Here is a 21,588-nt window from a genome sequence, read left to right as displayed (position 1 = left end):
ACCATGAAACATGACAGGTCCAGTTCACAGTAACAGGCATGTAGAAACATGCAACAGTCAGTAATGCTCACTTCTGATTGGACTGCGTGTCCTTCATATTCCGGTTTCTGATGACGCTGTGATTTCCCCGTGGTTACCTGCACGGTCAGTGAAGAATTGAACTCAAACGACTTGAAGCTGTCTTACACTGAATATCTACAGGCTGTCAGCTGTTCGATGACTCATCGCTGTGAGGATTTTATCCTCCGTGCCAGACGATCAAATTGTTCAAAACTCTTGCCTGTTCCTTTAAGAGCGTCTCTGTCACTTTAAGTTGTGACGCAGCCTACACGGGTTATTTACTGTGATGTTTGTGAGAGATGTGAGCAGCAGTGTGGTTTGACGAGCCCCTCTCATGTAAATGTCTGGTACGTTTCTGATGGGCGGGGGGAGAATCAGAGCCCACCAGGACAGGAAGCTGTCACACTCAACACTTCAGGAAATCTACCCGTCCCTTTTCTAATGAGTTACGAGGTTTTCTGTACGAGTAGCTGTGGATTCTTAAACATGACCAAATCGTACACAGTGGTGTACGCTGGTGAGAGACAAAAGCTTTCATACAAACAGCACATGCATGGTATTGTGCAGAGGGAGCAGCTTCCACATGAACTATGAACAGGAACATGTGCACAAACGTTCCCCACAATCTAAACAGTCGTGCTCACCTCCTGCTGCGACAGGCATCCAGTTCTTCCTGAAGCAGAGAGGCTCTCTTCTGGAGGAAGTTTACCTGCAACACACAGAGGGGTCCTTTCAATGCGTCGCTCTGATTAGCCGAGTCATCTGAGTGAGGGAGGATCAGAAGAGAGACTTGAAGTGGACGAGGCACGATGGCTTTGGGTCGATTGTGCTTTTGGGTGGAGGGGGTGAGTGAGAGGAAGAAAGGTTTGGTTGTTGAGTCCGGGGGTCAGGACAGCAGGGGTTGGGGGTCAGGAGATTAGGGCAGCGGGGTTAAGGCACAGAGGGACAGAGGGGAGATTATGAGTCAGGTTAGTTGAGGTTAGGATGCTGCGAGGCGATGCAGCGCCGTTCTTTTGTTTGGCTACAAAGTGTGGGTTTATTTATGAAGTGTCTTAGGCCGAAGTGAAAATAAACCACTTCTACATTTACACGGCATCCAGAGCCTGGCAGAATAATCACGGCTCCAAAAGAATCCGTATTGTTCTGGGACTACCGTACTGGAGCCGAGGGTGCATTCCTTTGTGTGGGGGAGACCTCAGGGATGTTCTAGCGTTTCATTTGGCACCAGAAGTTAGTGAAGGAGACGAAAGAACAAAAAAACCCAAAACAGACGAAATGTGGTCTGACACCTCCAGAGACACCGAAACTCTCCCTTACTTTTCAAACTTCTCCAAACTATTTACTTTAATGGGGAAACACACGGAACATCATAAATGAGAGGAGAGGCCCCTCTGCTCATGAATGAGATCTTATGAACATATCTGAGCACTAAGCTGCGGTTGGTGCGCTGCGATGGGACGTACTGGTGGAACAAGGCAGCGGTTTACGATGAGCCCATTTCACAGAAACGTTCACCGTGTGGTCTGATCGTCATCACAGAAAAACCTCCTTTGTGTGCAAGTTTGGAAGGCGAGAAAAGGAAGGGATTAGCAGGAGACACGCTTCCTCTGACCAACATGCAGCTATGCGAGGAGGGATCGTGTGATCAGAGGAATAAGACGAGGAGATGTCGAGGTTTATACCGAGGATTGGCCCGGCTCAAAGTGAGGCCACGTCTATGATGGAGTACTCCACCCAAAGCACACTCCAGCTTTCTTTGGTGACATGAAAACAAACAAAAATCTGCCTGCATGTTCATCAGTACTGTGTGTGTACTGATTGATTTATAACAGGTGAAAGTTACAGACAGATACAATTAGTGGTTATACAGTTCATTATTTTGACTATCTGTGCAACATGCCGCGACATGTATTTATATTTTGTTTGTGACTTGATGCCCTCGGTGGTCTGAGCACGGTACACTTTTTGGCCCTGGCACGCTTCCAGGAGGAGTGCTTCGACACGGTACACTTCATGCACGAGCACGAGCACAACGAGTGTTTGACTCTAATCTGACTAACACAAGTCACAAAGTCAGTAAAGTGTCATGTTCTCTGATGTGCAGACCCAGCGCTTCACTTTTATTTCTTATTTCTTTGTCCGTCTGTCTTGTACGTTAAGCTCGCCTCACGATCACGTAAAGCCATGCACGTGAACAGACTCGCTAAGCGGTCAGTCCTGGAGCAGCGTGAGCGACGGCCAGCGGGGGAATGCGCCCTTTTTGTCTGACTTGGAAGTTTCTATAAATTTGTTTCAGACAACTTTATAATCCAGTCTCACCGTCTACCCAGTTATTGAAAGAAGTCAAGACAATACCAGGAGACAAACAGCTGCTCACGGCTCTTTGAGTTACGTTTGTTTCCTACACTTCCGCCTCACTTCCACCGCTTGTTTGCCTCTACTGGTTTTGGTTCTGGGATCTTCTAATCGTTGATTGTCACAGCATCATTTTCAACTTGATGGACACTGGATCCTTTCAGCTGAAAAGAGGAAATCAATCGAACGTGGGCCGATGTTTCGTGATGATAAAAATGTCCAACTCACAGCTTCTGAAGATGTTCAACAAAACTACAAAAACTGTTCTTAAAGAGCCCAGTTTGATGAAGTGGGAATGTGTTTGTGCTAAAATAAAAACTATTTAACATCCGTGAACATGTCATCGAGTGTGTTGTTATCTTAACAAACAGTCAGCTCTCACCTGAGCTTTCAGAGAGGTGATGGTGTCCTCCAGTTCCTGTCTGAGCTCTGACGGCATCAAACCTTTGATCTTCTCCTCGTACGCCTGACACGCCGCGGTCACCTGAGCAGACAAGAGGGACAAACAGTGTCAGTGAAGTGTGCACCTGAACGTTTACTTTATCAACTCAACCATCTAACAGATACAAATGCATTATGAAGAACACGCGAGCCCCTGCAGAGACGGCAGACCTGCGTCATCTGTATTTATATCACTTCTAAAGTTATTTATGTCCTCAACTGGATTAGAAAGCATATTTTGTGCACACACACATTTCCAGACACAGAGCCAAAGTGTGTAGCTCCCTCGGAGGAGGCACACACTTACACACACAGACAGTGGGTATCCCCTCTTTATTCATGGCTCAGAGTATTCCCTGCTCTTCACAGCTCCTTCACATCTCCACAGGGGGCCGGCACACTGGCATGCCTTGCTCTGCACAACACCCCCTACTGGCTGCTGATGACTACAGCCACATCTGACACAATGCATTTATGGGGCCTGTCACACAGCTGGGTTTGGACGGGGACGGAGCCACGGTGGAGGGCAGGACACATCAAAAGCAGTTCAGAGGCCTGCTAGCTAGCTAGCTGCAGCGAGGAGGACGGGAGGAAGTCTGTCTGGGGCTAAATTACACTCCACTAAACCAGAGTCTGATTATAGAAGTTGAAAAGGGTTTGGTTAGCGCAACCCCCCGCCTTTTACCCACAAACACACATGAATGGAAGCACACACATATCAAGACACGCACACAAACACAGAGTTTTACAGTACTGTAAAAGCGTTTACAGCTTTTTAAAAAGAGTTGCTGAATCAATTACTGCGGAGCTTGATGAATGCTTTAACAGAGCGCGAGGACTCAACGGGAGCTCAGAAAAGCAACAGTGTTCACCCACATTTTTCAAAGTGTAACCAGGGGAGAGTCTGAGCATTTAGGGCGACCATAATGTATTTGACAGAGCCAAAGATCAGCTAAGATCAAGAACCCCCCCCCCCCCCCCCCCCCCCCCCCACCTCAGTCCGCTCTTTCAAGTGAAGAGAGCGTGAACGAGGTGAGGGGGAGGGAAAAAAGATTGGTTTTCCTAAAATAATTTTCCTGTTGTGGATTTAACTGATTGTTCTGGCTTCGGCTAATTAATCTTCCTGGGCACAATGAAAGGGATTGGGAAGCACTTCAAAGGGAGCTCCAGTATAAATGATCCCAACATGAAGCGGCTCACTTTGTCTCAGCACAGCATGCAGTAAGATTAGTCTGCCACAACTTTGCCAAATTTTCAGCCTCCTTCTGCCCTATTCTTTTTTTAAAGTGTCAGGACAATAACATCAGGTATAAAGCCCATCTCTTTAGAGAAACGTGTCTTTTTCTCCGTGTGAAAATAGAGTCAAGGGTAATTTAGGAGCGGCTTATTCAAACAAGAGGCAGCAAAACTGGTCTCAGACGCTCTAATTTCAACGTCCAGGAGTTCCAAAAATCAGCTGAAGCTACGGGAGAGCGTATTTTCAAAAGGTCCATCTATCTATAGCAGTCTTCTGTAGTCATAACAAAACAGCAAGCCAAGACAAAACACACTCCACTACCTCAAACCGGAGCAATAAACAATGGTTGAATAAACACATCCCTAACCAACCACTCGGAATATAAGTCGAGATTCTTCAAAAGCCGCGCTCCTTAGTTTTGCATTCTTGGTTCATGTATGGTGCCGTCACCGCAGCAATGAGGGATCTGCTCTGCCTAAATTACAAGCTCCTTTGTGGCAATGCTGTCTCCATTTTTTCCTTCCCATACATTAGAATGGGAAAGGCTACAACAGCGTATTCGCAGAGACTCACAGAGAGCAACGGGGACGACTGGAAAGTGTACGTAGAGTCACACGGCTGATCAAACCAGACAAGGCATGAATGTTTGCTTTAGCAACATGGACAGAGGGAAGCCTGAAGGAGAACTAATGTATTATATGATACAGTCATGTTGTTTATCTGGAGTCTGTTCTCATGTGGTCAGGGTGCCTGTAGAAGCATGATAAAAAAAACCCCATTTGTCTCTGGTTGCAGTGGAAGTGTTTATTGTTCTTCACACAGATTAACTGTGTGCACACTTTCACATGCTCCATATCTTCAACAAACTGAACTTGTTTAATGCAGATTTCTACTCTTCCTGCACAGCAGCACACCAAAGCATTTGCAATCACATCTTTGGCTGGCATGTCTAACTAAAGCTCAGCCATACCTCCCGATGCAATGTGTGTGGGCGGAAGCAGAAGCCTTTTAAAAAACCCCATCTCTGTTGTGGAAACATATGTGAGACTAAGCAGACAGGGATGGGTAATTCAAATTTCCCTGACTTCACGGCGTCTCTCAATGGCGTTCAAATTCAAAACAGGAGCATCTCTCAGAGTCCCTGAAGACGTCTGCCTCCCATCCTCTCGCCTCCTCCGAGGTCCCTCCCTCTCACATCTCGCTTTGTCTTTACACAAACACATTTTTCTCCTCTTTTAACGTTTTCTTTTTTTCTTGTTTTTTTTCTTACAGCAAAGGCATGTTGATTTTTCTGACAGGTGGCAGGAGGTATATGTGAAGGTATAAAAAGAAGCTTCCTCACCATTAGGACAGATGTCAGGTGCCTTTGAACAGTACTGTTGATCAAACCCACCACGTGGTTTTGGTCACTGATGGACTGCCGATGAGAGTAAGCTTGAAAAGTGAAGAGAGGAAGGGAAAACACACGGGGAGGGGAAATGTGTGCCATTTTTCCCAAAGCAATGAAAAGGGGACTTTGACTTTCTGGAGAGAAATCAGGTTTCATCTCTGCAGCTCTTTTAAAAAACGAGGTTTTGTTTGTTCTTGATGAAGCGTGATTCTCTGGGTTTGAAGACTGCGAGGAGCGGCAGACGTTTTCCCTTCCCAGTCATCTTAAAATGACAACATTTCATCTATATATAGTCTTTAGATTGTGGTTTTGACTTTCCCTTGCATTCGGTGCCATCACATGGCGTGGTTTTTGACAGCTGCCAGCAGAAAGGAACAAGCCCTCAACACTTTCAACGTTCAAATGAAGTTTGTCACGGTGTTGGGAAGCTTGATGTATGCTAATGAACTAGGTGTGTGTGTGTGTGTGTGTGTGTGTGTGTGTGTGTGGGGGGGGGGGGGGTTCCAGCTTGCGTGGGACGGGTTGGGGTAGCTGTGTAGCTGCTGGAAAGACATTTTTTGATATTACCCCCCTATCTCCCCTCTTCTTCCCCAAAGTGACAAAAAATGTGTCAGGAACAAGGGGGTACATCAAAAACGACGCCACTCAAAGTCTTCACCTCCACATCCACTGAGTTGGCACTCAAGAGTTCACCAAGGAGCGATTTGAATAAAAAAAAAAAATGCTCTTCTGCAAGAAGGGAAAAAGAGAGCCATTTCACAGTTAAAAAAACAAAACCGAAAAGAAAAAAGGCAGCAGGAGATTAGAAGTGGCTACAGATCTCAGTGAAGTTAGAACCACGGGATGGATCGGTGCTGCTGATGTAATGTGCCTCAACAAAAACAGCACAAAAAAACGACTGAGCCTTAAGAACTGAAGTTCAACTCCTCTGCATTTTTTTTTCTTTTACATCTGAATCTGAACCAAAAACAAGAACAGGAGTGATTTGACCAGCTCCCCTGCTGCAGGAGAACACATCTCTGTAACATGTACAGTTCACCGGTCCCACTGTATCATTATGTATTTATACAAAGAGCTGCACTCTTCAGCGCTCAGCTCCACTCTTCAAGGAGAATTCAGCCACACACACTGTGAGCTGCTGATCCGCCATTTTAGAGTGAGGGAGCCTGTGAGGGCCCTGCAAGTGTGAGGCCAACAACATCTGTGTGAAGTCTGGCCACAGAGGCTGTGTGTGTGTGTGTGTGTGTGTGTGTGTGTGTGTTTTTGTTGCATGTGAGGGGATCAGATTACAAAGACAAGTCTTGGCAGATAAACTAGGACAATATCAGTGTGAGGAGATTGAGAGGGGGTCGTGATCAGAAAACAATGCACACATGACCGAGTGCTCACACAACAATGCAGACGTACATATGATGGACACTAATGCAAACAGAGGACTGGGAATGACACAATACATGAACTGAGTAAAAGTCAGATACAACAACACCTGATGATAAAGAGTACAGTCTGGAGCTGAAAGTGTCCGAGGACGTCTTCATTAAATTTGCCACTTTGTCAATAAAGTTTATTGATTGACCTGAAATAGTCCAGAGAGCTCCTGGAACCTGCAGCTCTCAACCCACCAACAGTGACAAAAGGAGAATTCAACAGTTCCACCTGCAAACACAAGCAGAAAACGCCTCCCCTCTTCTTGCTCTGCTGCACATCGCTGAACTTTTTTTTTTTTGCCCGACTTCTTCCAGACTTTTTTTCCCAAGTCCACCTCCCAACGTTTATATCCTGCGATCACTGTGTGACCACTTCGATCGTCGTACAGGTGATGAAGCTGCTTCATCCGCTTTTATTGCTCGACAGCTTGTTCTTTTCCACTCCTGTTTACACAGCGAGTCCATGAATGACATGCAGCATGAAATAAAGGAATAAACTGTTATAGTGTTGGGCCGGGTCCACCTACATGGACATGTTTCAAACTTCTGTGGTGTCCTTTTGTAGAGCATGTTTATATCTCAAAACGTGTCTGCGAGGAAGAGAAACTCAGGAGCGTTTCAGAGGCAGGCTGTCCTGAGATGTTGTTTATCTGGAGTCTGTTCTCATGTGTTCTCATTTTTAGGAGTGCGTGTGTGAAAAGGGCTTGAAACACTCATCAAGTTGGTTTGGCTGAATTGACTCTTTCCCTGAGATCAGACGTATAACCTGGAAGGCTGTTGGATCCCTACATGTAGGACCATTTACAAATATGCCAAACCCCCCCAGATCGTTGAAGATTTCTCCAGGAGAGTTTTAGATTGTATACCATGATGATTATAGTGACTGTCTTATAAGAGAATACTACTAAATGGTTGCAGCCTTTCAATAAGCACGTCCTCACTGCATCTTTCAGCCTGATGAAGAGCTTTTGTTTTAAAAAAGGTTGCCACTCCGTATTAAAGAGCTGTTACTGTAACCACATGCTGCAGATCTTGTCCTTTACCAAAAATCCCGCAGCTGTCCGATCTGTCGAGGTATCAGTTTCATCTCTGAGTTGGCCGATGTGGAGAGATTCCTTCTCAAATTTGAGTATGGCACACTTCCTGTTTGTGTCTTTCCTGCCAACTTTGACAAAGCCAAACAATCTGTGATAAATTAGTGAAATGTGTTTGCGGTAGAGATTTAAAGTCACGTACGAAAAATTGATACCAAATGCTTTACTCATTCCTCTCTTCGGGACATTGCTTCATTTGAATCATTTTGTTGCAGATTTTATACCAAAAAGCAGATTTTTAGTAGAACTACAGAAAGTTTGTGTGTGAAACATCTAAACACACGTGGTAAATCTAATGAGCTACACGAGAAGGATAAATAATCACATTTAGTTTGAAATAGTTCAACACATTTCCACAAAATATATTTTCTAAACATCACAAACGTGTGCAAAGTGTCTCTCCACTTACAAAGAGGCGTACAGAGTATCTGAGAGACATTCTGAAGATGACCTTAAAGCTCCTGTGAGGAACTTTTGGTTTGTGTTGATTTTGGCGCCCCCTTGTGGAAAAACAGCTGTACCTCTTATATCTTTGCTCATCGTTTCCTCTGGGTGTGTTTTCTGATGAAAAATCTCACCCTGCTTCCATAAAACAGTCAAACATATCACTCTCTGTGGATCTTTGCCAGTAAAAAAAAATAACAAGAAAAAGACTCAACTGACACTTAAAATGCAGCAGCAGCAATTACAAGTATGAGAAATACTAGTAATAATCATCCTTCTAGATAATGGTCCTGTTTGCTTTTTTTTTGTGTCATTTTGTGAAATTAGAATTCATTTCAGACTATTTAAAACCAGCTAAAAAACTTCTCACAGGAGCTTTAAAATAATAACAGTATGACCACTTTGCGTCTGTAGACCTAAAGGAGCAATCTGTAAGATATCTACTCATTTACAACATAAAGTGACCTCACTATATGTGATCAGTCATTAAGGAAACATGCTGTTGTAATAAGCTCCACGAGCAGAACTGTGGTAAAAATCGGATAGATATTGGAGAATTGTCAAACCGTGTGTGCATCGACATTCTGGGGAGGAGGACACGGTGGGAGACAGTTCTCTCCAAGTGCAGATTCCATTATACATTTTGGGAACTTATTGCTTCTTTAAGAGGTCAGAACATGTACACAGCATGTGATTGGAGTTAGTAGGGAATATGATCGTATGTCCTTAAAGCGTTCCCTATCTGCAGCACACTCTACTCTGTGGTGAAGAAAACAATGAAGTCAAGGGAATTCTTTAATATTTGGCAAAATTTCACAGGAAAAAAAACACTTTTCGTGTGTGTGTGTGTGTGTGTGTGTCCTCATCACATTGAAGAAGACTGAAAACACCAGAGTGATTTGAAAAAGACTAGACACATAAAGGGATGTATCTCCAGTGATACATTAGAGCAGGCAGCAAGTCATAGGAATCAACGAGTTGCGCTGTGACCATCAGCTCCTAAAATCCACTGACCCCTTCCTACAGATTTATGACAGCCAGACAGCGAGGTGTGTGACGAGTGTGTGAAGTGTGTACAAGGGTCAGTGGGTGGACCAGACTGGACACAAGAGCGTGAATGCCTTCGGTGTACATACCAGCGTACAAAGAACGGCCTCCTGCCTGAGTGTAGTCATTAGTGCTTTCTTCTCTGTGTGTGTCAAGGTCAAAACAGAGCCTGATTACAGGGCATTCTGCAGAGCCATGGGGAGTGTGTGTGCACACAGAGGCTTCCCTCTGAACACAGGCGGTGGTGGCATTCCTGGCCCTAGGCGCTGGCTCTTGAAGCCAAATCTCAAGGAATTTGGGAAATGTGCGAGGGGGCATATCTCTAGTTTAGAACAGGAGAATGAAAAATGGTAGAGGGATGGAGAAAAGGCAGTAAAGAGAGAAGAACCTTTATGGCCCCTTGCAGAGTCTAGCGAGGAAGACAAGAGAAGGGCGAGGGGCGAGGGACACCAGGGGGAAAGTTAGAGGAATCTGTAAAGGCATTCAAGAACCCCAAGAAAATATCTCTGGACAAATGAGGAGTCAAAAAGAGGCTATGTGCAAAAAGGAGCCATAAGAAGAGTGATGAAAAGGCTAAGGGCCTCACGTTGATTTTTTTTTTTTATGATGGGCAGAGAGAGTGATGCAACAGTAATGGTTAGATGCAAATGAGTGTGAGTGAGTCAGCCTGCCTCTCTTGAACGTGCCTGTTGAACGTGAACGAGAGACAGCGTGAGATGAAGAGAAAAACAGAGACTGCATTACCTTCTCTTCGCTCTCCAGCTCTTTGTTCAGGAGCTTCTTCTCAGAGCAGTGCAGCTGCCTCTGCACACTTTCCACCTTTTCCTGCAGAGCCTGGGGGAAGGAAGAGACAGTCAGAGATTGTCTGCCGAAGGACAGAAGAAAAAGAAAAAAGAAAAAAAAACACCCCCAGAGCGCGTGGCGTAACTCGTCCAGATCACGTTACCAGGTGACAAACGCAGGTTTACTCTGATGAAGACAGCTTCCCGAAGCTGAAGAAACAAAAGTGATCAAGAGCCAAAGAGAAAATACTGAAGACAGAGAAAGTGAGCTAGAAGGGACGACCGCGGGAGAGCGAGAAGAGATGCAGCCTGCGATTAATCTTTGTGTGTTAAAAGGCTAATAACAAAGTCATGGCACTAATTAACAGCAAGCTGGTCTCATTAAGCCCAAACTTATTTCCAGACAAGGACATACTTTGGGACTGAGCAAACTTTTGACTCCTTTGAAAGGATGCCTTACTTCTGGCAGAATCATTTCTTTGGAGGCAGTAATAAGAGCGATATACTGCATCATAGAGGATAAGCACGCCTCTTGCATGTACCTGAGTTGATCAAATTTTCTCACCGGGCGTCAACACAGAACTTCATCTTTTTAGCTTTCTAAGATTAAGTGAAGAAAGAAAAACAAATGACAAAGGGCATTCTCCTCCTCTCTGCCTGTAAGCGATCGCAGGGCAGAGAGAAAAAAAAAGGCACAGTTCCTGCATGCTACTCAGAACCAGATGTTTTGCACACACATGTGAACACTTCGCCTTCGATTAGGCCGCATGAAAAGCAGAAAGAGTGAGCTGTGCACGAATGCTCGTGTGCACAAGTGTACGGACACACACACACACACACACACACACACACACACACACACACGCACACACACAGCCTTCAACAAGTGCACAGGGCGCTGGATATCATCAATATCGTCAGCGTCTCCCCCCAGTGGAGTTGAGAGAGCGGGCCAGGTGTTGCCTCGTCGATCGTCGGAGTTGATGGGAAACACATTCCAGGTGATAGGCATGACCGGCCTGATCTACAGCCTCAGTGCTCCTGACATCAATCACACACACACTGTACGGCTTCAGGGCCACGCTGAACTTCTGAGCAGCGACTTTCTGAGAACAATGACTAACACGGAAATAGGTGCATCACAGGAAAAGAAAGAAAAGACAGTTGAAAGCTTTGTTGTAAGTCAGATAAGTAGAAACATTAGATCTTTGATAAATTCATCTTATTAGATTCTTTGTAATTGCTTTTAATTCTGTTATTTCCTCAAGTTTTATTCCCTCTTCTTTTTCAATTAAAGATTGTTTTTATTTATAGCTTGTATTTATTTTCTTCTTTGCTTTGATTCATCTAATCCTGTTGCTGCTTTCATTTGGTGTCATTTCGTGCCTTTCATTCATTTCCTTTTGCTTTTTATTGCTTTGACCCTTTCCCCCTCCCGTACCTCTCTGCTGTGTTTGAAGAATGTTTTTTTCAGTTCTCTTGTTGCCGACCGAGCTTCATGATTTGCAGCTTTGTCAAGACACTTTTCAAACTTCTCGATGCAACATAAAGAAATCTGTTGTTGTCAGTCGTATTCTTGTAATCGTTTATAGACTGCGACAAAGTGTTCACCCACACCTGGCTTGCACTGCTGCAGGTCGATCCTCGCTCTACAGCAGCGTGGATAATTCAGGCCTCTGGCAGATGCATCACACATTACGAGACGATTATGATTCTGGAGCATGTTGAGGTCAGTTTTAGCTCGGCAGCATGAAAGGCAGCTGGTTTCCAGCGTGTTGATCCTATTAATCAGGGTATTTCTTAGCCAGTCACGATCCCATCACAGCCCACTTCTCCATCGAGTGCAAGCCCTTGCTTTGGATTTCATCATTTGGTTTTGTTTATTGGTGAATCAAAGCCTCAACGACACTGGAAAAAAAACATTTTTAGAAGAGCTGACACCATTTAAAACACATTTTCTCGACTGAGTGACCAAGATGGTCGAGGATTATTATTTTTTTTTTTTCTTATTGAAGTTTTAGAGGTGGAGTGTGATTATTTCTGATTGGGTCAATAGCCTTAAAACAAGTATTTGATATTTTAAAAGACATACTAAGTTTGACCCTAACCTCACCCTTGTCTGTGGTTTTAAAGCAGCAGCTAAGCTGACGAAGAAGATGAGACCCCCCCCTCCCCCCCACCTTCTAAACCCACTTCTGATTCCCCGCACTGTGACACAGCATTTCTGGACCAGGTCTTCTGGGAAGTACGGCTGACTGGTCGGCCTCTCTGCTGACGTGCTGGTCTCTTTCATGTGGCTTCTGTATCTGATGCTCTCAAAACATGTTTGAGGGAAGAAGTTCAAAACGGTCTTTTCATTAATAGAATCAGAAGAAGATGATTTTGTCTCTGAATGGAGCGAAGTGAGTCAGAGAGAGGCTGGAAGGATTGAGTCATTATCAGTGTCACATATGAACGAGATGACTAAATAATGAGGGCTGTGTTTAGGCACTGATCAAAGAAACATCACTCTCAAATTATCAGCCACAGCTATTAGTTCGAGAAGTCAAAATCATCAAGTGGAAAATATATGCAGCTGTTAACATCTGCACAGCTCTCATTAAACAATTAGAAATGTATGGTCCGATTTTCACTTGGAAACATCTCACACTATGACAGAATCATGAATTTAAAAAGCAACAAAATAACAAGCTTTTAGGGGTAAAACAAAAATCTCATGTCAGTCCCAGGTGTGCATTGTCTCAGGCCCACTTCCCGGTTCTGTCTTTAATACGCACTGCATAAACACATGTATATATGTATCTGTAGAGGATCCGGCTTAAGTGCCTCCAGATGCTGGTGATATGGTCTTTATCAGCCATGCAGACTGGATCAGTGTGAACAGGCCAGGAAGAAGGGGGAAATCAGATTTCCTTTGGGTGAGAAGAGAGAAGGGCGGGGGCTGTGAGAGGAAAAGGAAGGTCTTAGAAGGAGAGAAAAAAGTAAACAAAATGCAAAGCAAAAAAAGCCCGAGGAGATAAGACAGAAGTGTGATGACATCAGAAAGAGTGAAAAAAAAAAAAAAAAAAAAAAAAAGTTCAGAAAGGTGAGAGAGGAGGATGAGGGGAGGGACATGAAGGAGAAAAACACAAGGCTGGAGTGAAGAGAGGGGGCAGAGGTGCACCTCTGCTGCACAGTCCCACAGCTTGAAGGCCTCTCTCACCTCTCCATCAGCAATGTGCCTTTCATTCCAAACTTCGGCTCAAAGGATTAGCGAGGCACACGCGCACGCAGGCAGCAACAAACACAGCGCTCAGAGCGATCCATACAGGTATAGGCATGCATTAATATTAACAGCAAAAGTTCTAAAAATGTGAGTGCTGCACTCAGTCAAATGAGAGTGCAATCCATCTGTTTTATGCACACAAACACACACACACACACACACACACACACACACACACACACACACACACACACACACACACACACACACACACACACACACACACACACACACACACACACACACACACACACACACACACACACACACACACACACACATACAGGTTTATAGGGTATAGACCGACAAAATCCCAAACTGGGCATGTTGGTGGATTAGACCGACACACCTTTCCCAAGGTCCTAGAGCCTTGGGAGTAAGGCCAACACACTTCAAAAAAATTGAAAAAAATTTGGCTCTATTCAGCGCTGTTCTAGGAGCTTCAGAGGCTGAGATATCCCACCTGACTAGATGGTGGTTTATGGCGACCTTAAAGTTATGGTTTATACTGACCATACCTGGTTTAGGGCGACTTTAAAGGGACAAGGAGGCCACGCCCCCAAAGCCACATATTTACATATACACACTATCACACCTGACCGGGAAGGTGTTTAGGCTGACCTTTGACTTAGGCCGACTTTAAAAGGACAAGAAGGCCACGCCCCCACAGCCACATATGTGGACAGAGTAAAACACATTGATTACTACACATTCACAATACACTAAGAGCTTTCACTGATGCACAACTTTAATAAGGAAACAGATCACATTTCTATACCTCAAAAAGATTTTTTTTGAAAAAACTTTCAAGTGCACAGCCTTCAGATTCTAAAGGTGGTTTAAACACAAATTAATTCTGGCCATTTTCTTCATCAAAAAGAATTAACAAGCCTGCTAGATTTCTTGGCCTTCACTGAAGGGAGGTACAGGATACAACAAATTAAAACTCTGGTAAATAAACCAGTGACTGTGAGGAAGCTCACATGAAACAGAATGAAACATAACAGCTACATATTTTGGCAAACTGAAAATCACAAAAAGAACAGAGGCATGTGTTAACAGCCTCTCAGTAGTGGTCTGTACCATAGTGCAAAGAGTCTAAACATAAAGTGGGTTGAGCTGTGAGGAAAAAACCAGCATGAACCCTGAACACTGACATGATGGGGTTACTGTTTCATCTTCGCCTTCCTCTTGTTTGTGATAATTCTGTTTCTCACAAAGTCTCTTATGTTCTGAACTGAACGTTGCGACAGCACCGGCTCCTCTGCCTGCTGGCATTGGCTGCATTCAGCTTTGGAGGCAAGTTTTCCTTTGGAGATGTGAAGTGCAAAGTGTCTCATCACTGCAGCAACCTCAGCTTTTGTCCACATCTTCTTTGGTCTCGTTGCCTCAAACTCCAGATCTGCATTTCTTCCTGAAACATAACCCAGTAAATTAAGAAATGAAAGATAAAGATAGTTAGATTAAATCAAACCTTTCTTTTAAGTTTGTTAATAAATTTAAGTAAACGGGGTTTTTGCAGGGATAGGGAAGACACATACAGGTCTGTATTAAAGATATCACTGTCACTTATCTGTAATTCTATGGCCTAATTTAATGAATTTCATTTCTCTACATTTACCTGTTCTGGAGGTCTCATTGTTTCTTATCATTTTTGAAGACTGTCTTACCTTCAGATGAAGGGGCCATCTCTCCTGCTGAGGATGTCTCTTGTGGCAGTATCTCTGAAAAAGACCAAACATGACTTGTGAAAAGAGTCTCATCAATAGACTGTTCCCCACCTCTGCTAAAAGAGAAGCCCATATGAGGGACTTACCGTGGCCCTCGGAGGTTTGGGCCTGACCCAGGTCTTCTTCTTCATCTACAGGCTCTAGTTGTTTGGCCTCTGTGCTTCTGCCCTCTGAGTCACTGCCACTGTCTTTGGCTTCAGTATCAGTGAATGACATCTCATCTAGAGAAAATAATTCATACAACAGCTGGACATTAGTGGATTTTCATTGGAATTTATATTTCAGAGAAAAAATCTGCAACAAAAAGACATGTTCTCATTCTTCAATACTGCTAGTTTGGGTAAATCGTAGAGACAGGGTAGAAAAATCAAGGTTGAGGTATCCAAAAACAGCTTGTATGTACTTGCTTGAAAGTCAAATGGTATCAATATTAATACAAACCTTCAATTTCAATGTCATCCAGGGATTTTCCCTGCAGGCCAGCGAGATTGCCTTTTTCCATGGACAACAGTAGTTTTGAGATCTTTGCTAATTGTGTGGTTGGAACTGGCAACCTGTAAAAATCCCGATGGACACGAATGTCGTGTCCGAGGAAGTCTGCAACCTGATCGAGTTCATTGTTCTTCAAATTCAGTATTTGTGACAGAGTGGCCACATGTTTTCGGAGATGGGTTGACCTGAGGAGCTCCGGGTGCTCGGCTCCACACTGACCTGCATAAAAACGCAAACAGTCTTGTCCTCTGTAGTGGCTCAGAGCTTTGGGTCTCGCAAAAAGAAAGACATTTTTCTCAGGGACACCACATTCCCTCCTCTTGCTAGTCAGCAGCGTCAGAGCATCTACCATCCATGGTGTGAGAAGAACAACAACCTTTCTTTCTCTTTTTCCAACTATTTCTACTCTGGTGAAATAGCTGCACAGCCTCTGCTCCAGCTTAGACAGTCCCATGGCCACATCTTGGTGCAGTGTTGTTCTGTCTCTCTCCTCAAAACCCCTGAGGAGCATTTTGGAGACTTCTCCAGCACGTCGCCGGTTGAACACGATGATTTGTGCCAAAGTAACCTTTGAAAGCTCAGCATAGTTCTTGCATGTGGCCTCTCCTCTCAAGCTGCCGACAGCTGCCTCTCCAGTCTTCTGCAGGTACTGGTGAAGTGTTCTAACATCCTCTGTAAAGGGCAGTGTTGTTGCTTTATTATACTTTGCACTACTCAGCGTGTTCAGAGCACTGTGGGACACCATCTCACACCACTTGGAGGTGTAAAGCTTACTGAATGTTTCACATGACTTGATCAGTCCATCATCTTCTGCCATCAGGGCCCTACACCGGACAATGTCACAGATTTTATGTAGTGTGTGCCCCAACTTCAAAGCCAGGCTTGGAGTGTGATAGGAGAGAGTCTTCTCATCAAATCCAGCAACTTTCTTGACTGCCTGAACAACTCTCTGAAAGTTGGAAGGCTTTAATGCCTCCTCCAAGCTGTGAATCAAGAAGTCTGTGCGCAGGCATATCAGCAGTCGTCCCACCTCACGGAGCTTTTGACGCATATATTCACACTTTGTGGGGTCCTGTCCGTGCCTGTTGTAAAGTGACTGGGCAAAATGAACAATAGAGAGGTCGTTCCGCACAGCCAGGCCAACCTCGTCCATCTTCATGGTGCTCAGGATCTTCCACATTCCACTGGAAAATTGTTGACTAAATACTGTTTCTTGGGCTGCAGCCAGAGCCAGCACTCTGCGTCGACCAGTTTGTTCCAGATCCTTGTTTCCTGGCCTGCATGGACATCTTTTGACATGTCTCCACAGTTCTTTGCGGATGTAAAGCCCCTGACAGTGCATGCAGTGCACAAAACGTCCAACCATAGCTGTAGCTTTTGGCTTCCTTTTCACTTTCAATGGTCCTGTTCCACCTTGGAGTACCGAACAGTTGTGTTTGAAGTTCCCCCTATTTCGCATTTTTTCAAATAATATCTTGCGCTCCGTTGAATCCTCAGGGAGATAGAAGGCATACGAAACTTCTGGGTGGGACATGTGTGTTTTCAGGTGACGAGTCAGTCTGCTTTGTGACTTTCCACATATAAAACAGTAGTTTCTAACAGTCAAACTGAGAGCAGTTGGGTCTTTATCTTCCTTCTTTGATGAGCCTTTGTCAGACAGTGCAGAATCGGATGTTTCAGTTGCAGTGCCATCCAAATCTCCAGAAGTTGAATCTGTTGTGTCTGAAGGATACATGTGAGCAGAAGAAAGTGGCCTACTTCTGTATGGAGCAGCTGTAACAGGAATACTTGTGTCCAAAATGTTAGATGTGGAGTTACTAGGTGAAGCAGCTTTCTCTGGATTTAATCCAGTTTGTGAGCGACGAGGCACCGTGAGGTAGGGGATGCTTGAATCTGAATCATAATCTGGCTCTGAGTCTGGTACATATTCACTTCCAGAGCTCGACTGCTCATCCAGGTCTGATGTTCGATCCTGATCATTCATCCGACTGTAGCAGGTCTGATGCCAGATTCCTTGACAAACTGTGAAAACATATGCAATGTAACGTAATATACATTGTTATACATGTCTTTGTTGTTTTGGTTTCTTACTCTATCTGCTCAATTTGACAAGTTTAATTTAGCACAATAATTCGTTAGATAAAGTACCTTTGCATTTAAACCCGACCCACGGCAAAGGGGTAAAGGGTCCAAGGCAATGAAGACAGCTGTCCAAGGTCGACATAGTAATGCACAGCAGACGATGTTTGGGACACTGCAGAGAAAAACAAATCTTTAGACCCTGAAGGACAAAACCTTTTGTAAACCTCCTGTAGGATTTCACTTCAAATACAACAAAAATAATCCCACACAATCTTAATTCATGGGAGGCCTTCATTTTAAGTCAGACTTACTGAGTGCACACACTAACATGTATATATGTATACATACGTCTTCAGGATGTCCAGCCTCGGACACTGTGGGAGACATGTCAACATCAGGGGGCTGAAAGAGAGACAGTTAGCATCAGAGCCTCTGTGTTACAGTACATGGGAGACATATTTGTGTTTTTGACAGATAAAAGGGGCCAACAAGCCACATGCACATCAATGGCTCAATCCCAAGTCCCTTATTTGCAGTCTCCTCGCTCCTCGTTCAAACAGGAAGTAGTTCCAGAGACGCCATGTTGAGGATCGTCCCAAAGCTCTTATAGCGAACGGAGGAGAGAGGAGCGAGGAGGCTGATCCGAGGAGTGTGTATTTGATGAGAAATAATACAGTGTGTGTGTTTGATTACACAACATATACACACTATCACACCTGACCGGGAAGGTGTTTAGGCTGACCTTTGACTTAGGCTGACTTTAAAAAGGACAAGAAGGCCTTGCTCCCAAAGCCACATATTTACCTATACACACTCTCACACCTGATTGGATGGTGGTTTAGGGCGACTTTAAAAAGGACAAGAAGGCCTTGCTCCCAAAGCCACATATTTACCTATACACACTCTCACACCTGATTGGATGGTGGTTTAGGGCGACTTTAAAAAGGACAAGAAGGCCTTGCTCCCAAAGCCACATATTTACCTATACACACTATCACACCTGACCGGGAAGGTGTTTAGGCTGACCTTTGACTTAGGCTGACTGTCAAAGGACAAGAAGTCCTCGCTCCCAAAGCCTCATATTTACATATACGGTACACACTCTCACACCTGATTGGATGGTGGTTTAGGGCGACTTTAAAAAGGACAAGAAGGCCTTGCTCCCAAAGCCACATATTTACATATACACACTATCACACCTGACCGGGAAGGTGTTTAGGCTGACCTTTGACTTAGGCTGACTTTAAAAGGACAAGAAGGCCACGCTCCCAAAGCCACATATGTGGACAGAGTAAAACACTCAGAGGATAATGTCATGTTCAAGGTCTCCATTATTGATTACTACACATTCACAATACACTAAGAGCTTTCACTGACGCACAACATCACATTTCTATACCTCAAAAAGATTTTTTTGAAAAAACTTTCAAGGTCACAGCCTTCAGATTCTAAATGTGGTTTAAACATGGAGGCTCTTTCCAAACACTAGCAGGCTGTCTCCTCCTGTCAGTGTAGGTGTAGGCCAAGAAGTCGAGCAAGCTTGTTCATTTCTTTGAAAAAGAAAATGGCCAGAAGTCATTTATGTTTAAATATGTTTAACAGCACCGAAATAGAAATAGAATAGAAATAATAAAGTGTGTGTGTGATTAGAAGTAAGACAGTGCGTGTTTGTGTGGACATAAACAGCTGTTAGGCTGATTGACAGCTGAACGTGATCAGCTGATGTCGCGTCATGTGACGCTGTCGAGGAAATGACGTCTCATGTGTCTTAAAGCTGATTTCCTCGGTCCTCTCTCCTCGGCTTTGTTTCCTCCGTCCTCTCTGGTGGGCGGGACTAAGACGCAAGTGGAGGACACAACTCGGAGGACACTCGGTGCAAATAAGGGACTTGGGATTGAGCCCAAGTCACATACTCAAATGACTGCAGACTCTCTCTGATTCAAATGTAGCTTTTAAGTAGAGGAAGTCTCCAGTAAACTGGTCCATACATTATAATCATTTCAGACTATATACACAAACACAGCACATGTAAACATTATGAGTCTGATAGTAAAAACAGAGACTATTAGAAAACTTACCTTACCTTTTTAAAACTGGGTTGCTGCCCGTGTCCTGGACTCAGCTCACTGTGGCTTAGAGACACAGGTGAGTCCTCTGTCTCCATCACACACTAAAGAACAAACAATGATACATGAGAGGAAGCACAATGACATTTCAATAGAGTTCTCACTATCACTATTAACCTCAAAAGAGGGCACAAAATCACTGAAGTGCATCCTGAATAGTTTTAACTCTTACAGACTAAGATGACTTAGAAATCATTCAAGCATGTTGACTCACCTGATCAGGATGTCCAGCCTCAGACACTCTGGGAGACGTGTCCACGTCAGCAGGCTGAGAGGAGACAGGGAGCGGTTAAACAATACCAAGTAACAGTGCAGAAGTTATGACATAATTATCAAGAGGTCAAATGTTTATGTGATTCATGGAGAATAGTTCTGGTAGAGGACGGGTCCAGGAAATGAAAATAGTCTTGATTAGTGCTTTATTGAGAAGATAATTATAGACACAAATCTAAAACCCATGAAGTTCACTAACAATGAAAGAATGTAAACAACTGACAGTGGACCATATAACATTTGTGGACCAAATAAAATATGTAAATATGAATAGATGATCTTAAGTTTTTACTAAAGAAGATAAAGCACACGGCTGTTTAGGCGTTTGAAAGGACACGTATGATAAGTCAAGTGTTTAATGTGAGTAAAGCACATGTAGGGTAGATATCTAACACAACCAGGTACGAGTGTTTACCTTTCATCACAGCATTGTGCCAGCTTCATTTGTCATCATTATTATTAAAACATAGTTATGAGCTGTTCAAGAGCACTCTGAAGCTCTACATATATTCACCTTTTTAAAGAGTTCCCCACAGTCCTCTGTGGCTGTAGACGTGCCCCCCTCAGAGGTGGATGTGTCACCACGCTGCTCAGTGGACGACTCCTCACCACACTCCTGAGTGTTGAAAAACAGCAGATTCATTGTAAAGCATTCAGCCCTATTTCCCTCCTTTGTTTCCCTCTGAACAATGATCACTTTCAGCACATGTTCATATAATCACCTGTCCTCTCCAAGGCCAGTCCGAGTCACCATAGTCATAGGTGATCTCCTCTCCTGGCTCGATGTCTCGTCTTGCAAACAGACACAGATGGGGCTTCCCTTCTACATTTAGGTGCTTCATTTTAGCGTTTGGGTTGATGTGGTCATCGTTGACCAACCTTCCAAGTGACTCATCTTCTTTTGCTGCATCAACACTTCAAATACAAACGATCAATATTAAATACATGCATGTGTATATTTTCTGGATTAAGAGCCTATTAAGATCTGGACTATCAAATGCTCTGTGTTAAGTCACTGACATAAAGCATTGAGTTTTAATACATACCACCAAAATGTTCCATTATGGCGAAACTCAAACATGAAGACCTTCAGCTTGTTGTGATAAACTCGCTGTCTCCTCTCACATTCTTGTTTGCTTATTAGTTCACCACGATACTCCAACAGGAAGTCTCCTTTTTCAAATGGAACACAAGCAAAGACGCCCCGCCCTGTTAAAACACAAACACAAGTGATGAAGTCAGGAGAACCAGGACATTTTATAAGGCCAACAGTCCTTAGTCAGACCTATCTTACCCTTAAAAGAGCTGATGAACCTGACATCGAGGTCACCTTTGTCCTTCCC

The 21,588-nt window shown here is 44.0% G+C and overlaps 2 protein-coding genes across 6 annotated transcripts in view; both read right to left on the bottom strand.

Annotated features, from left to right (window-relative positions):
* Positions 1–21,588, bottom strand: part of cep112 (centrosomal protein 112) — a 104,331-nt gene continuing 82,743 nt past the window's right edge. For all 3 annotated transcript variants that reach the window (XM_079365695.1, XM_079365697.1, XM_079365696.1), the window contains 4 exons: positions 10,240–10,329; positions 2,798–2,899; positions 705–769; positions 1–137 (listed from right to left, as the gene is read on the bottom strand). In XM_079365695.1, coding sequence (XP_079221821.1) covers positions 134–137; positions 705–769; positions 2,798–2,899; positions 10,240–10,329 — 261 coding nt within the window. In that variant the 3' untranslated portion in view covers positions 1–133. The remainder of the gene's footprint in view (positions 138–704; positions 770–2,797; positions 2,900–10,239; positions 10,330–21,588) is intronic.
* On the bottom strand, positions 14,327–21,420 carry LOC306837854 (uncharacterized protein). Of its 3 annotated transcripts, XM_079365691.1 has the most exons (11): positions 21,292–21,420; positions 20,968–21,160; positions 20,760–20,861; positions 20,187–20,240; positions 19,930–20,016; positions 18,195–18,248; positions 17,913–18,018; positions 15,714–17,786; positions 15,359–15,493; positions 15,213–15,266; positions 14,327–14,956 (listed from the first exon to the last, which is right to left on the bottom strand). In XM_079365691.1, exons 1-11 carry the CDS (start codon positions 21,324–21,326, stop codon positions 14,709–14,711), a joined length of 3,141 nt encoding a protein of 1,046 aa, XP_079221817.1. In that variant the 5' UTR covers positions 21,327–21,420; the 3' UTR covers positions 14,327–14,708. The 3 variants fall into 3 exon arrangements, with proteins under 3 accessions (XP_079221817.1, XP_079221818.1, XP_079221819.1); XM_079365692.1 differs by lacking the exon at positions 20,760–20,861; XM_079365693.1 differs by lacking the exons at positions 20,187–20,240; positions 20,760–20,861; positions 20,968–21,160; positions 21,292–21,420 and having other exon boundaries at positions 19,925–20,008.

The sequence above is a fragment of the Symphodus melops genome (assembly GCF_947650265.1).
Source record: "Symphodus melops genome assembly, chromosome: 17".
Lineage (NCBI taxonomy): Eukaryota > Metazoa > Chordata > Actinopteri > Labriformes > Labridae > Symphodus > Symphodus melops.
The sequence above is the reverse complement of the archived record's forward strand: the minus strand, read 5'-3'. Positions and strand labels throughout refer to the sequence as shown.